The following is a 16,423-nucleotide window of genomic DNA, read 5'->3' on the forward strand; positions in this document are numbered from 1 at the left end:
ACAGGGGTTGAGCAGCCAGCCCAGGCCCCTAGGGGTGGGCCAGGCTCAGCCAGCTGTGTAAGTAGAACAGACAGTGTGGAGACACAGCAAGTGGCAGGCAGGAGGGTCAGTGTAAGCAGAGGTGACATGGCTCCGTCTGGGGTTCTGACACAGGGATGTCATTAGGTGGAAAGGGACCAGAACGGCTCTTAGCCACATGTGGGTCCCCGCCAAGAACAGCACATGGATTCTAAGATACAGAAACACTATAGTTGAGCACTCGTTACTGCTTGTCCTATGCAGGTGTTGAAATGCGTAAGTCAACAGCATTTGGACCTCTGTCGGAGCAGCAGCCTCGGGCAGGACGCCTGGGGGAGGGCAGGCCTGTGGGCCACGGGGCCATGCAGGCGTGTGACCGTCCCGGAGCTGGCGGCACCCTCATCAGGCTCACAGGGGGCTCATGGAGCGATGCTCTCGCCTGTGCACCCAGCGCAGTGGCGGGAAAGCCCTGTAGACAGTGGCAGCTGCCCTCCGCCCCTCCCCTTCTCCCCATCAGCTCTGTCACCCCTGGCCCCCGAACTGGGCCTCCATCCTCGGTCTCCTTTCCCCAGCCCCCAATTACTTCCAGGTGTGTTTGTCTGGAATGCAACAGCACCTCGCGTCACCCCCTGCTTCCACCTTAGCAGAGAACCCCGTGCCCCCTCCATCTGGTCTCCGCTGCCCCTCAGGCTGCCCCTCTCGCCTGCGCCCCCTCCCGAGGTCCCTCCTCGATCTAACTGTGCCCCCTCCTGCCCTGGGGACCTGCTCAGGCCTAGGCCCCGGCCCAGCATCACCTCTGGAAATCTGTCCCATTTTCCGGGCAGTGACTCTGCTGTCCTCGCACCCAACCGCACCTGGACAGGCCTCCAGCCTGCCTGTCACAGGTGGCAGCCAAGGTTTCTACCTGAGAAGCCCCTCCCCACAGTAGTGAGCGCCCTCGGGGAGGACCCTGTCCTAGTCACCTGTGTATCCTCTGGCACCACGCGGGACCCACAGCAGGTGCTCAAAAGGATCTGTGGGAGAATACAAATGGACAGCGCCCCCAGAAAGCCTGGGGTGAGTGCTAACAGTCACATTAACCAATGCTTACAGCACTTCCTGGATCACCTGGTGCTTCAGGCTAAGACAGATTGCTCAGGTCATCCTCACTTTGCAGATGAGGAGACTGAGGCACAGAGAGATTAAGTAACTTCTCAGGGTCACACGGCTTAAGAGACAGAGCCAGGTCTCAAGCCAGGTGCGCCTGGGGCAAGGACCCCGGCTCCCAACCGCTTCTCACTGGCACAGAGAGAACAGTAAAGCCGGCCTGGCCTGAACGGAGGCGCTGGAGGGAGAGGGAAGGGACTGGGAGCAAGAACTTACTTCCTCCTCTGTAGGGGAGCTGGGGCTCCGTGGCTGGGAAGAGCCTGCATCTCAGGCCAAGAAATAGAGAAGCCGGGGAACATGGACAGGGTGCAGGCAGAGGGTCCAGTGTGAGAGCCCAGCCCCTGCCCTGCCCTCCTCGCCTCCAGGACCGCAGACGCTCACGGAGGGAAGCCGGAGCAGCCGGAGAAATACACGCCTCCCGGGCCCTTTACTCGTCAACTGATGCATAATTCAGGGCAGGTGGCAGGCGGCCCCTCTGCTCTAAAACCAGCACCTGTCACCTGCCACAGCAGCCTCTTCCAGTGGCACGGTGCCTGGCAGTGCCCCCACCCGCCACCCTGCAGATGACAACCTACTTCTAATTAAGGTTCCTGCCAGGGGCTGCTCCCACCTGAACCCAGACAACCCCAGGTACAGAAAGTCAGGAAGCTCGGGTTTGAGGTTTCTACAGTGTCAGGTTTCTGAAGCTCAGATCTGATCGTTCCCCCTCTCCTGACCTCAGAGAACCTGGGACCCCCAACTGCAGGCAGCTAAGGGGGCAGCTTTGGAACCAGACAGACCTGGGTTTGCATCCCAGCTCCACTGATGTGGGCCCTAGACCCCTCTCGGGTTCTCAGGGTGGTTGTGAGGGTGAAAGGGAGTAAGAAATAGCTCATCCCTCATCCCCTCTGCCCACAGAAAGTCCTGAGTGGCTGCGGGGGAAACTGGCCATTGAGCAAGGAGGCCTGTGCCCGGGAAAGTACCAGTACTCCTTACCTGGTAAAGGGTCAGAGTGCACTCCGGGGGTTGACAACCGCAGGATGCCAACACGGTCATGCAGAGGTGGGCAGAAGAAACGATGCCCATAGGCACTAGGGCATCGTGCTAGGTCTTTATATTTTCTCTCCAATCCTCAAACAGTCCCATACATAGGGGCTATGGTCCCCATTTTACAGGTAAGGAAACTGAGGTCCATCCATCATAATAAGCACCTTTTAAAGCACCTGGGCTCTCAGTTCTTCCAGTAAGGTCTGGGAGACCCAATGGCCTTTGTGGGAAGTAAGCTAACACCAATGAGGGCAGGTATGTGCTGGTGTCTTGCTGCCCGTCCAAAAGTCATCTGAGCCAGTCACACAGTCCCAGCTGCTAAGCCCTCCATAAGGTTACCATGTGACCCCGGCCCCAGCCTGAGCTCTCACCTGCCTGCCCTTCCTACACCTGCACCATATAGAGCCACCCGCCACTTCCTGAAAATGCATAGAGTAGGTGTGCAAGTTTTTAAGGGGAAAGTAGTTTTAAGTCCCTGGATCTGTGCTTAGGCCTGTACATGGTAGATAGTCAGTAAATGTTGGGTGGTGGATGGATAGATGGGGAGGCTGGGGAGGCTGGTGAAAGGATGGGTGAGCAGACGGATGAAGAAATGGGTGTATGGGTAATGAATGGATAAGTGAATGGGTCAATGAATGGGTTGATTGGTGAATGAACAGGCAGGTAGACAGATGGCTGAGTGGGTGGATGGATGGATGAGCAGGTAGATGTTTGAATGGAGAAGATGATGAGTGGATAGCTAGATGGATATGTGGATGTATGAATGGATGCATTGTTGAATGGGCAGGTAGGGGGTTGGATGGATGGGGAGAGGGAAGAATGAGCAGCAGATGGGTGTGCTAGGAGCCAGACCTTAGCTCACGGTGTGAGAGAATTCAGCTCAGCCTGGTCCAGATGGAGCGGCCTTGCCTTGGGTGGCAGTGAGTCGCCGTCTCTTGGCAGAGCTGTTCTAGAGCAACACGAGCACTGCGTGGACCCCTGTTCCCCTCTTAGCTTTGGTTTTGGTGTGAATCATCCTTCTGCCTACCCTGTCCAGGTATTGGCCTTGGGCTGGGATCTCCCCGGGGACAGTGCCCCTCTAAGCCCATGTGCAATCAACAAATACTTCTGGAGGAAGTTGGCAATCCTCTCTGAGTTTTGTACCACAGCGCGTGAGACGTGGGTTAGACTCAAGGTCTTAGGTCTAAAGGGAACTTAGACATCCTTAGAGCTACCGTTTGGACTATAGCTACCAGGAAGCCACTCTCCTCTTGGATCATTGGCATACTAACTTCTGGGTCCAGAGCTGCTTTGCTCCTTCTGTCCCCAAGCGCATGGACAACAGATCCCTAAGCAGTGACCCCAGGGGGGAGCAGTTTGCAAGGAATTGATGCTGTAAGCGTTAACTCACGGGGGAGCCTCCAAGGATCAGAAGATGCTAGGAGAGGGGGAGACAGTGAGGGACAGAAGGGTGCAAAGAGCCCAACTCCAGTTGGGGGTGGCTCCAGTCAGGATACCCTAGAGAGGGCTGGCAGTCATGCCAACAGCATGTTCAAGCAATTCGTTGTGGCTCTAGCCAGTTCTTACTCTGTGCAGGAAGGGTGCAAGGGCAGTTCTCAGACTGAGGCTGGCAGATGGGCAGTCAGCATCCCAGACAGAAGATGGGTAGGCAGGCATCTTGAGACATTTTCCTCCCCAGTAGACAAGATGTCCCAAGCCAGCCCAGCTGAGTCCATGGACCCCCAAACCCAAGCCTGGCTGAGTCCCAGGTTAATCAGGTTCTGTGTTTTCCCCTCATGTAAACGTCTCTGCTGTGGGCAGTGAGCCCTAAGGTCGGGGGTAGGAAGGGGAGAGAGAACCAGGGGTCTGCCAGGAGGAGCAGGGCTGAGGTGCAATCTTTGGACTCATCTAGCCACTGTCGGTGCCACATCTCTGCTTGGACACCAGGTGCATCTCAGGTTTCACAGGCCAACGTGGAACTCCTGACTCCTCGCCCAGCCCTCCTCCACCTCCAAATTCTCGCCTTCTCTCACACCCCAGGTCCAACATGCTCATTTTCTAAATCCGGCCACTTCTCCACCTGCTGCTCCCCTGCTCCTATCCAAAGCATCTGTCACCTGGATGAAGTGACACCTCCCCACTGCTCTCCCTGCGCCCCCCCCCACCCCCATCTCCCTGGCCACTCCCTTCACTCAAGGTTTGCTGTGCCTCTAACCCCCAGGCCCCTCCTGCCTCTGCCTGAATGTACCACGCCCAGAGGTCTGCAAGGTAGACCCCCACTTCACTCCAGGCCCCACCTATATGCCCACCTATGACAGAAGAGGCCGCCCATGGTCACGCTAAGGCCAAAAGTCTTCCATCGGTTTTTGTACTTTATGCTTCTTCCTCGTGCCTGACGCCACCTGGTATCATTCCGATTCCCTTGCCCGTCTCTCATTGGAACCCAAGCTCCCGGCCACTCCTGTCTCCCAGAGCCGGGAAAGTCTGGGCATAGAGTAGGTGTGCAAGACGTTAAGGGGGAAGTAGTTTTAAATCCTGGAAAAAGTATTAAGACAACCACCAAATGCAAAAGGTATTTCCATGAAGACGACGCTATAAAAATTTCAGAGCGTTCACCCCATCGTGTGGGGGTGGAGGGAGGACAGCAGTTAACCCTGGTGTGACATGCACCCTGTTCCAGGCCAGCGGGCATTTCCCTCCATCCTGCCCGGGTCCAGTTCGCCCAGCTCTAACCGTCAGCCCCAGCCAGCTGTCAGCCTCCCCTTCTGATCAGGCTCAACCTGGTGGGATTGCTCAGGGCCTGGGGCGGGGATGACCACGGGGCAGGCCAAAGGGGAGCCGGAGGAGCCCCCATACACATTCTCTCCAGGGCTGGGGTAGAACCCCTCTCCCAACACCATACAAATGGACCATGAACATGGTGTTCCTGTCTGCGCCAAGTCCCATGGGGTAGGGCGCTTGGGTGGGACCCACCAGGCGCTGGGTGGCTGCACAGCCCCGAATCTGCACTGCCCTCTAAGCAGCGGTGACCAGGCAGAAGGTGGTGGAGCCCTGGTCTGCTTCCTAGCCATCCACCCTTACCCACCAGGTTCCGGGGTTCCTGGCTCCTGCCCCTCGGCCCTGGGAGGCCTGCAGGAACCCTCCACCCAGCCTCTCGCCGGGCTCTGCTCCCTCAGCCGTCAGCCACCAGCTAGCGCTCGTCCCTCTGCCCTGCTTCCACCCCCCCGAATCCTCTTTCCTTCTCTGCTTCCTTGGTTCTCTTTCTGGAGCTGGGGAAGGCTCCTGGGCCCAGGTCTGGAAGCCACTCTGCCCTCCCCGGTTACCCTGACCCTTAGGCATCCACCAGTAACAGGGTGAATGCCCAGCACCCAAGGAAGCTCAGTTGATGCTTTGGAAGGCCTGATGCAGAACTCACCCAGGGAGGCACAGACCACACCTACCCCCCACGCCCTCCTCAACTCGGAGCGTCCTGCTTCTCTAGGATCCAGTGTCTTGGGAACGAAGCTATAACCAGGAGAGTTTGTCACATGGATCCCAGCTGGGTCAGCAATGTCCAACAAGATGGGCCCGACTCTGGGCTTTCTTCACCCGCCCCTCCGCCCAGCACAGCCAAACTGTGGTGCAGGCCTGAGGGTGCTGGCATCCCATCTGGGGCTCGACCCTCCCTACCCGGGGCCCAGAGCTCGGTGCCTTGTGCTCACTCCTACGCCTGAGGAGCCGCAGCCTCAGTCCCCGCTTTCACAATGACCTCCAAGCTCAGGGGCACAGGGTGGTGCCAGGTGGGCAAAAACACAGGAAGCAGGTCGCCCAGGCTCCCTCCTGTCCTGCTCTCCACGCATGGGCCACAGGCACCCCCACCCTTCCTGCGAGGCGCACAGCACCTGGGCCTTCCCTCTGTTTTGCCAGCTCTGCCGTCTGTCCCAGGCCCCCATTCGGGTGGGACACATAGAGGAGGCCTGTTCTCCGAAAGATCCTTACATGTTACAGTTCTGGAGTGACTACTGGGGCTCTGCAGGCCTTCCTGGCCCAACAATTCTGCCATCCTGCCACTGCCCAAGAAGGCCCTTCTTCCTCTCCGACCCCATGTCACAGCCCCGCCAGGTCCAGCACACACATCTGACCTTGCGGCCTGGCTCCTCCCCCTGTCCACAGAGAACAGCCGAGCCTTTCCTGACCTGGCCCTGCCTTCCCCTGAGCCTCTCCTCCTGCCCCTTCTCCACTTCCCAGGCTCCAGCGGCAGACGTAGGGGCATGCTTACTTCCTCCTCAGCACCCAAACCTCCCTCCTTGTGGGCAGAACCTAGCTTTAGTTCAGGGTTATCCTGGGAGCCCAGGAATCGTGAAGGTGGACCCCAGCCCTGGTTTCTGATCAGTCTCAGCCCATCCTAGTACCCCAACCCTTTGCCAGTGCAGACCCCAGGCTGAAGCCAGGCGGCGCCAGCATCTCTCTGTGGCAGCCATTGGTCCAGACGAGGGACTCAGGGAGCCCAGTTGGGGACCTTTGTTTCATCTCCTGCTTGACATGAACAAGGAGGCACCGTGTTCCAGTGCCTGTGGCTACACCCGGCTGCAAAGAAGGGGTAAGTTACAGACCCGTCCCAGGTTGGCCAAAGCTGTTACCACCCCCACATAGTTCCCTGCCTCCTTTGGGATGCAGAGGGGACTCCAGTGCCAGCAGGAGGGACAAGCCCTCTGTGCAGGGAACAGGCTGCTGTGTTAATGGGTAACAGAGACTCCACTCAACTCCTACTGTTCCTACTTCCCAAGCAAGAAGGACGGTCTTCAAACTGGAAAAGGGAGAACATGTAACAGGGAATGCGGCCCAAGGTATATCTGGCTGTTTCCCATGGCTTCCATGAGCCCGGACGGCTGGAAGGATGTAAGAGGGGCCGGCACACCAGGTGGACAAGGACGGTGGGCTCAGAGCACCAGAGACTGGGCCCAGATCTTGGCCTCAAGAAACTCCCAGCTCAGACAGCCTCCCAAAGACGCTGCAGGCGGTCAGGAAATAACAATAACAGCAGCTGCAATTCCTGCATGCCTGCACCATGCGGACACCGGACTCAGCCCTTTATACGCAGTAACTTGTTTAAGCCTCGGTAGGACCCTATGGAATGGGGGTTGTTATCACCCACTTTGTGGGTGAGCAGAGAGGTTAGGAAAAAAACACAAGACTTCAGGGGTCAGCTGGGTTCAGGGCCCGGGGCCAGCGTTTTTATGCACGTGGTGTAGTGGTGCTGCTCTCACTATATCACAGCAGTGTCCCCCCATCACTTTTATATTCCTCTTCTTCTTTTTTACTTTTTGAAGGTGAGGATATTTTCCCTTGATTTTTATAGAGAGTGGAAGGGAGAGGTAGAGGGAGAGAAAGGCGGGGGGGGGGGGGGGGAGAGAGAGAGAGAGAGAGAGAGAGAGAGAGAGAGAGAGGCTTCAATGTGAGAGAGACACATTGATTAGTTGCCTCCTGCACACCCCAGTCAGGGATCGAACCTGCCACCGAGGTACATGCCCTTGACTGGAAATCGAACCCGTGACCCTCTGGTGCACAGGCTGACGCTCTAACCACCGAGCCACACCGACCAGGGCTCTTTACATTCTTCAAAAGGCCAAGCATTGTGTCTCACACATTGATCATGTTTCCATAAAACTTCCTCGTCTCCTCTTTTCTGTGAGGATTCCTACGTCAGTAAATCAGGGGGATATCAGAGTCCAGCCTAATAGCGTTTATCATCCAATCAAAGTCCATACTTGACTCAGAGTTCCTTAGTTTTCACCCATTGCCCTCCCCTGTGCCAGGGTCCCCTCCAGGATGCCACCATACAGTTAGCTGCCATGTCTCCTTGGGCACCGCGTGGCTTTGGGAGTTTCTCAGACTTTCCTTGGCTTTGATGACCTTGACACGCCTGAGGAGTACTAATCAGGTGTTCTGTAGAATTTTGTCTGATGTTTTTCTCATGACCAGACTGGGGTGATGGTTTTAGGAGGAAGATCATAGAGGTAAAGTGCCACTCTCGTCACACCATATCTACCCGACTTATTACTGTTGTTGGCCTTGACCCCCTGGCTAAGGAGTGCTTCTCAGCTTCTCCCCTGTAAAGCCCCTCTCTCCCCTCCTCACACACTGTGCCTGTGGAAGGCAGTCACCTTCACAGCTCCCCTCCTTGATGAGGAATTATCTACAGAAATTATTTGAATTATTTCTGTACAGGAGAGTTTCCTAGTATTTATTTATTCATTCATTGAATCATTTATTTATATCAGCATGGCCTCATGAATATTTATTGTATACTTTGAAACCTAGTATATTTTGATTTTTGCAAAGCATTTGACTCTGCAATCCCTGGTTTTCCGGGGGTTGTTGGTAAAAAGTGGATAATTGGTGTTCACTAAACCCTATATCTAACGAATGGTAGCTGTCCACCCTGGAACACTAGTGGGTTGGGAAATCAACGTCTCTACTTGTTTTTTATTTTTTTTAATAAATTTTATTAATTTTTAGAGAGAGGAAGCGAGAGAGACAGAGAGAGAGAGAGATAGCGTGTGCGAGAGAAAGAAACACCGGTGGGCTGCCTTCTGCATGTTCCCTGGTTATGTGTCCTAACCAGGAATCAAATCCACCACCTTTTGGTGTATAAGACAACGCTCCAACCAACTAAGCCACACCAGCCAGGGCTCTACCTCGCTTGTAAACAAACGAAATAGAAACCGTGGGATACATAGCATTTTGAAAGGATCCCTACCGGCAGGGAAAGGACAATCCTATTTTGTAATGTATATGTGAAGTCGGTGTGTAGTGAGTAGGGATGCAAAATGTATTTCCATGGGTCTCAGTCAACCATACAGCCAGAGCAGAACAGCCCCTATGAGGCCCTGTCCGTGGTCCTGCCCTGTGTTTACAATCAGCCTCGTGAATCCCCACAGGAAGCCCAGCTTCTCCAACCTGCAGGCAGCGCAGCCTCTGAGAGTGACAGAGCTAGGATCTGATATTCTCTCTCGTGTCTGTTACAATGGAATGAAATGGACAAGATGGAATTTGGTAGGAATAGGGCCAAGTAACAGGTTTAGATTCAAGAAACCATTATTGACACAGACAACAGGCCTGATCTCTTCAACAGTGGGGGTTGAAAAACAAAAAGAATTGCATTCGAGTAAGAGAGACTTCAGGATCACAACAAATGGGTGCACTACACAGTTACAAGAATCTGGAGAGAAAATTAATTTAAACAAAACAGGAAAAAATTGACATTTTGGGGCCAACTAGGAAATCTGAATAAGGTCTGCATATTAAATGAGCTGAGAATTTATTGAAGCAGAAAAATGCTAATCATTTAAGTGGGGAAAAATCAGGCTACAAAACAGTATGCACAGCATGATCTCATTTTATAGAGAAAATCTACATATACGCATAGAAACAGCTCTGGAAGCACGTGACCAAGGTGTCACAGTGGGGCTCCCTGGGAGATGGGAACATGATATCTTTATTTTTGCTTGCCCATATTTCTTTTCTTTACATATATAATTAACTTTAGAGAGGAAGGGAAAGGGAGAGAGAGACAGAAACATCAATGATGAGAGAGAATCATGGATCGGCTGCCTCCTGCATGCCCCACACTGGGGATCGAACCGTGACCTCCTGGTTCATAGGTCGATGCTCAACCACTGAGCAACCCCGGCCAGGCTCCATATTTCTAATTTTCCACAGTGGTTAAAAACTGCTTCTGCACGGATATATGATTGTGCTTTAAGTAGAAAGCAATCGTTGACCCTCCTCCAGCACGGAGAGAATGCTGGCTTGGCAGAGGTTTCTAAGAAACATCCCTGGGCATGGAAAGTGTGGTGCACCATTCAAAAGGCGGCCTCACTCTGAGCCACCTGCCTGTGTGAGTGCTGGGCTGAAACGGCCCCGCGGGGTCTCCTGGTCCAGCCCCTCCATGTTATAACTAGGAAAACGGAGTCACACAATTAGTGAGTAGCAGCTCCAGGGCTAGAAGCCAGAGGTTTGGCCCCTGTCGGGTCACGTGGGAATGTCTTAGGGCTTCAGGAACAGGGGCTATTTGGCTTGGAGAAGGGAAGATGGGTAGGGAGGAGTGAAGGGGGCAGGAGCGCTGTTTTCAAATATTTAAAGGCTGCCACGTAGGAGACAGACCCGTGTGAATCCCTGTGCAGAACCTCGATGACTGTGTGACAAGCAGGTTTGGCTCTAGAGTGCATGAGGGAGAAGGTTTTAACAACTGTCCAGCCAGGGCATAAGGTGGGAGGGGTGCTGGGGGCTCAGGGCTGAGCCCACGTGGCCTCCTGCCGGAGGTTGGGAGGATACAAGATGATATCCACCACTGAGGCTCGGGGCTCTGGGACTCCCGGTTCCATCCACAGCCAGTGGCTCCTTCCTCCCTGCAGCCAGCGTCCTGGGAGGAAGGAGCCAGGGCTCTCTCTGTGCCCGGGGGCTGCTCAGCCTGCCTCAGGGGAGCGCAGGGGCTTGGCCAGCCTTTGTGGAAGGAGAAGATCCTGGTGGCTGCAAAAAGTGCCCCTGGGCAAAGCCCGGAGGAGCAGGAGGGCTGGCGGGCAAGGTCTTCCGGAAGGCTGGGTGGGCTGCGACGGAACCCCAGTGCGATCATCCTGGGATGGGCTGAGTTCTCAGACTTGACACCTGCCTCATCCACTTCCACCTACTGCTCCCGGGGATTCCCAGGTCCAGGCCACACCCAGGTGCCTGGGAGAGATGACCTATCATCCCACTTGCAGGTGACAGGGAGACAGGGACCCCATCGAGCCATGCCCTGGGAACCCAGTATTCTGAAATGCTAGGCTGGAGCTGTCCTGGGCACAGAACGCCAGCCAGTGCCCCTTTGAGGCCCGTGGCCCCGTGCTCCCCAGGCACAGCCTGAGGCCTTGGGAACTCACTGCTCTGGGCCTCTGTCCCCTGACCATTTCGGAGTGCACAGCAGCAGGAGGTGGGGATGCTCACTGCCAGGTGGGTGCCCTGCCCTCCCCCAGCCATCGTCACCAGTCCCTGTGCCCATGGCATGAGAGGACACTGATGGAAAAGGCAGCACCCATCCTCTGATTTCAGCCCTAATAACAACCAACATCACTCCTGCTTTCCCCAAATAGACGCAGGCCCGCCCCAGGAAACACTGCTGGGCCGCTGCTTCCCAAGGCTGGCTTCGGCAGGCCTGCCGCAGCCGACACAACCCGCTGCCAGCCAGGCCTCCCATCGGAGCTTGAATGGGGGTCTCAGCAGACACCTCCTTCTGTGTTCCAGGTAGGGGTGCTGTCCAGGACGCAGGCTGCAGAGCGCCCCTAGTTGTCCTCCTCACCGCGGCTAGGCCCAGCCAGGCTCCCGCCCCGCTCCTGGAACCCCGTGCACAGACCTCTGCGTCTCAGTCACGCGGGGTGGGCAGGGGCCAGGGTCCCAGGCCAGGTTCTGACAGCTCCGCGCCCCAAACATCAATGGGTTGCCGGTCGGTCAGAGGGACCGGCCCTGCGGGGCAGGAAGATGGGCAGAGAGGACGCCCTGGGCATGACGCCCGCAGCACCGGCGCTAAGAGTGGAAGCGAGGGTCCCACGGGGCAGGTGGGGGCAGGCGTGGCACAGGCGGATTCCTCCCGGGGTGCAGCCGCCGCCTCGGGCAGGAGAAGCGGCGGGGAAGCGGGGGAGGGGCAATAGAGGGGGTTTGGGGCCGGGGTCGGGGGGAAGGCAAGCGGGGCGGGGGGACACGGAGGCTCAGGGGATGGGGCGCGGGCGCCGGGCGCGGTCCCCTTACCTCCTCGCCCTGGCCGAAGCGCAGGCCGAGCGCCGCCACGCGCTCCACGCGCAGGAAGCCGTCGGGGTCGCGGCCGCACACCTCGAACACCTGGCGCAGGCGGCGCACCGAGCGCAGCAGAGCCGCGGGCGCGCCCGCCCAGCCCGCGCCGCCCGCCATCCGCGCCGCCCGCAGCTAGCCCGAGCCCCGCGCCGCCTCCCGCCGCCCACCCCGCGCCGCCATCACGCGCGCCCGCCGGGCCGGGCCGCCGCGTGGGTCTGCGGCGCAGCCTCCCTCCGCCCGGGGGCGGCGGCCGTGTCAGGCGCGGCGCCGCAGCCCCGCCGCTCGGGGCGGGCGCGCGGGGCGGGAGGCGGGAGGAGGCGGCGGCGCGGGGACTGCAGACAAAAGGAGCCGCGCGGCTCCGAGTGGGGCCGCCACGCGGGCCGGCTGACCTCTCACGCCCAGAGCCGCCGCCGCCTCTGCTGACTCCGTTTCCCTCGGAGAACCGAGCTCGTCTCCTCCCCTGGAAAACCCGAAGGGTGGGGGGTGACAGGTGCCCGGGAATTCGGAGCTGCCCAAGGCCCCGCCCCTCCGCGGCCTGAGCGGGGGCCACCGGACAGCCTCTCCTCCGCCCCGCAGTCTCCCTACCCAAGGCCAGCCCATCTCTGCCCCTTTGAGGGTACGGAGACTCAGTGTGTCCCAGGTGCTTCGTATAGTAGCGTGTTCGATTGTGACAGCCATCTCCAAGGAAGCTGAGACCCAGAGAGGCTGAGCTACTTACCCTAGGCCACACAGCTTGGGAGAGGCAGGGCCAGGATTCCTATTCAGTCTAGCTCTGGATGGATCTAGACCCCCTACTCTTAACTTTCTCTGTGCTGCCTTGGAAAGAACAGTCTGCAGGCCTGGGACCACACAGGCCTCCCTAACAGCCCTCCGGGGCCAGCGTTGGGCTGGGGAGGGGTGCAGAGCGGAGAAGCAGAGACCCTGGGGCAGGGGAGGTAGAGAGAAGACCAGGAACAAGCAGGGAAAAAGGAAAGCTAGGGACTTCCACTGGGCTTGCCTGTGCAGGCCTCAGGGACACCCACCACCTCGGGGAGGTTCCCTCCCTTCCCAGGGTTCCCGCCCTCTGCCCTCCCTGGGAGTCCTGGATGCCCAAGCTCAGAGCCCAGGACAGAATCTCAGTCCTAAGGACTGGTAGCAGCATCCAGACCTGGACCTTAGCCTCCTCCCAGGAGTCCTCAGCTGAGCCTTTCCCGCAGCTGCTCGTGGTGACACCCAGCCCTGCCTGGGGGCCTACAGGACCTGGCCTGGCTCTCCTCTCTCCTTCTACCTTGTTGCTCAGCATGCCAGACCCCTGTGGCACCCGTTGCCCACAACCCCCAAACGGGCTTCAACTGAGCCCACCCCACCATATACTTTCCAGCTCAAGGTTTCCTCCTCCAGGGAGCCTTCCTTGATGCCACCCCACCTTGCCCATTAGTCCGAGTTCTGGTGCCTCCAGATTCCTACTTAGTTTTATAATTCTCTGGTAAGGTGCCCATCTCCCCAACCATGCTGGGAGACCCTTCAGGGCAGGATGTGTCTTAATCACCTTCTTGTCCCTGATCTCCAGCCAAGAGAGGGTCCAGAGGAAGGAAGCCCAGAGAAGATGGTCCTTCCTCCTCATTTCCAAGGGCAGTGCAGGGACTCACGGATTCCAGGGCAGGCTGGGCCCAGTTCTGCACACGGGCTGTGTGGCCTCCTCTCTTGGATCTCAGTTTCCACCTCTGTGGTCTCCTGCTCAACTCCAGATATTTCCTATGCAGCAGCCACCATGTCCTACCTCTGATGGGGTGCCAGGTTCCCAGACCGAAGCTCCAGGGATGAACTTGACCTTTAGCTGCCCTTTCCCCCTTGACACTTTAATTCCTACAGGAGCACCCTCGGCGAAGAGAGAGCTCTGAGTTTGAGGACTGGTGAGTCCAGGATATGGGAGAGTGGGAAAGGGGAGGTCTGGGGGTGGGGGTTTTAGGAAGAGTGTCGCTTTCTCTGCCAGCTGGATGCTCCTCAGAAGAAACGAGTTTTCTCATCTGTACGATGGGAGTAAGAGCAGTAGCTCTCCGAGGGGTGAGTGAAGATAGAACCAATGTGTGCATTACTTCCCCTCGCATCCGCCCTAGGACACAGAGGCAGTGCAGGAAAAGAACCAGGGGTAGCAGGGGAACGGAAGAGGCTGGAGGCAGGGGTTGGAAGCTGGGGCCGCTGCCTGACCCAGGTCCCTCACATTCATTCCTGCACAGCAGCTCAGGCCTGTATTCTTCCATCCAAGAGGCTCAGCTCAGCAAGGAGCTGGGCAGGAGCTGGGGCTACCCCCTGTTGGGAGCTGCTGAGTTGGCTCTCAAACTCCCCAAAATGGGGGATCAGGGGAGCTGGGAGACCTTACCCCCCATCAGTTGGCAGAGGTGGGTGCCTCGGATCTGAGCGTGAACAAATGCTAGGTGAACCTAGCCCTTAGCCCACACCAGATGTGTGGTTCTCCCCAGAGGCTCACATCAGATTCAAATGTCCCCTCCTCAGGGAGCCCTGCCTGCCTGAGCCTGGCTCTCCAGCCAGCTTCCTCTCGGCAATTTTCTCTCTGCGGGGGCTGCCTATCTCCCCAGTGGGACGTGGGCGTGGGCGGGTCCTGTTGCTCGCCACTGCCTGTGGGGGCCAGCACAGTGCACACAGGCACTCTCCTGGTTGTCATTGTTCTTGCTGAGTGCTGGGGGACAGAGAGAGGAGAGCAGCCACAGGCCTTGCTGAGCCCATAGCTGGCAGTCATGACATCATGTGATCTGTGCTGAGGGTCCAGGCTGTGGGAGCCCAGGAAGGCCTGCTCAGCGCTTAGGAGGACCCTTTGAGCTGGTGCAGTTTCCAAGTTCCCAGGTGGTTAGAGGTGGACTGGGTCCAGATCCCCAGGGCTCCCAACTCCTTGGTCTGAGACCTCAAAGTGCAGCCCCAACAGATATGGCGAAAGAACACCCACATCAGGGCCCAGCTGCAGACTGGAACCTGGGGGTGGAGAGGTTGCTTCAAGGAGGCAAGAGGCCCCTTTAGGGGAGGGGTGAGCAAGAAGGCGGGAGCCTCCCTCCTCCCCTCTTCCTCCAGGGCATCTCCAACAGCTGCACAGCCTCAACTGGCACATCTGGGAAACACACAGGGAGCAGCAGCTGGGTTCTGGCCCGTTCGCTAGGGAGAAACAGGAGTTTGGTCAGGTCGATGCCTTGCTGAGAACCCATCTGCCGGCTTAGGCTTTCCTGCTTGGGGTACCTTCTCACTCCCACCCCCTCCCTCATCCCACTTCCTCTGGCCAACTCCTGTCCTTGCGGGTTCGGTGGAAGTGGCCCCTCCTGCAGGAAGCCTTCCCTGAGCACACTCTCCCTGCCTGATGCCTCTCCCTTGTGCTCCTGTGGCATTCTGTGCAGAGGTGACAAGCATAGACTGTGTGGGCCACCCAGCACCTGGGGAGAAGGCTGCGGTGAGCGTCAGGTGAGTTGATGTACATAAATGTGTGTAGCAGCTGGTCAGATCAGGGCCACACGTGGTGAGTTCCGGCGATTGTACTGTCCTGGCATCTCTTACTCCTGCTACTTACCAAGCGCATCTGGGAAGTAGGTATGAAAGGTCACGCAGTGACCACAAGGTACCAGAGGGCAGGGACGACTGTGTCATTTTTCTTTTGATTTTCTAGTTCCCAGCTCCGAGCACAATGCCCAATCCACACGGTCAAGGTGTGTGAAGGGATACATTGAGGGAGGAATGGGCAAATACGGTGTGGTGGGCTGAAAGATGGCCCCCAAATGGTACCCACGTCCTAACCCATGGGCCCTGTGAACGTTACTTGATTGGAAAGGAGTCTTGGGTGAGCTGAGTGGGCTCTAAATGCAGTCACAGGAATCCTCCTAAGAGGGAGGCAGAGGCCGATTTGACACAAGCAGAAGAGGAGGCAATGTGGCCACGGGGGCAGAGGTCGGAGGGATGCAGCCAGAAGCCAGGGCATGCCGGCAGCCCCAGAAGCTGGGAGAGGCGAGGGAAGGCATCTTTTCTGGAGCCTCTGGAGAGAGTGTGCCCCTGCCAACTCCTTGATTTCATTCTTCGGGCCTCTAGAACGGTGAGAGAATGTTTGTTGTTAAGTCAGCAAGTTTGTGGTAGTTTGTTACAGCAGCCACAGGAAACCAGTACCTGTGGGATAAATATTATGCGGAAGTTATGAAAGGTTATTAAGAGCCAGGCTTTGGAATCCCAAACAGCTGAGCTGGGCACCAAGGTCTGCTGCCCATTTAGCTTATGACTCTGGACAAGTGAATGTCTCTGGGCCTCAGTTTTCCTATCTGTAAAGTGGGGATAGTAGTTCCTACCTTGCAGAGTCCTACAGGATTTTCATGAGCAAATGAATGGAACGCGCCTCCCGCCGTGCCTGGCACGTGGTGGTTTTTACTGTGTCAGCACAGAGAGGTAGAACCAGACTAATAGGGGAAGCATTTCTGATTCTTAT

General features: G+C 57.2%; 1 protein-coding gene across 1 annotated transcript in view; it reads right to left on the reverse strand.

Moving 5' to 3' along the window:
* RAB11FIP4 (RAB11 family interacting protein 4) overlaps positions 1-12,195 on the reverse strand; it is a 105,400-nt gene extending 93,205 nt beyond the window's left edge. The window contains exon 1 of the mRNA XM_080682162.1: positions 11,932-12,195. Coding sequence (XP_080538288.1) covers positions 11,932-12,090 — 159 coding nt within the window. The 5' untranslated portion in view covers positions 12,091-12,195. The remainder of the gene's footprint in view (positions 1-11,931) is intronic.
* Positions 12,196-16,423: the final 4,228 nt, after the last annotated feature.

This window comes from Plecotus auritus (assembly GCF_963455305.1).
Source record: "Plecotus auritus genome assembly, chromosome: 7".
NCBI lineage: Eukaryota > Metazoa > Chordata > Mammalia > Chiroptera > Vespertilionidae > Plecotus > Plecotus auritus.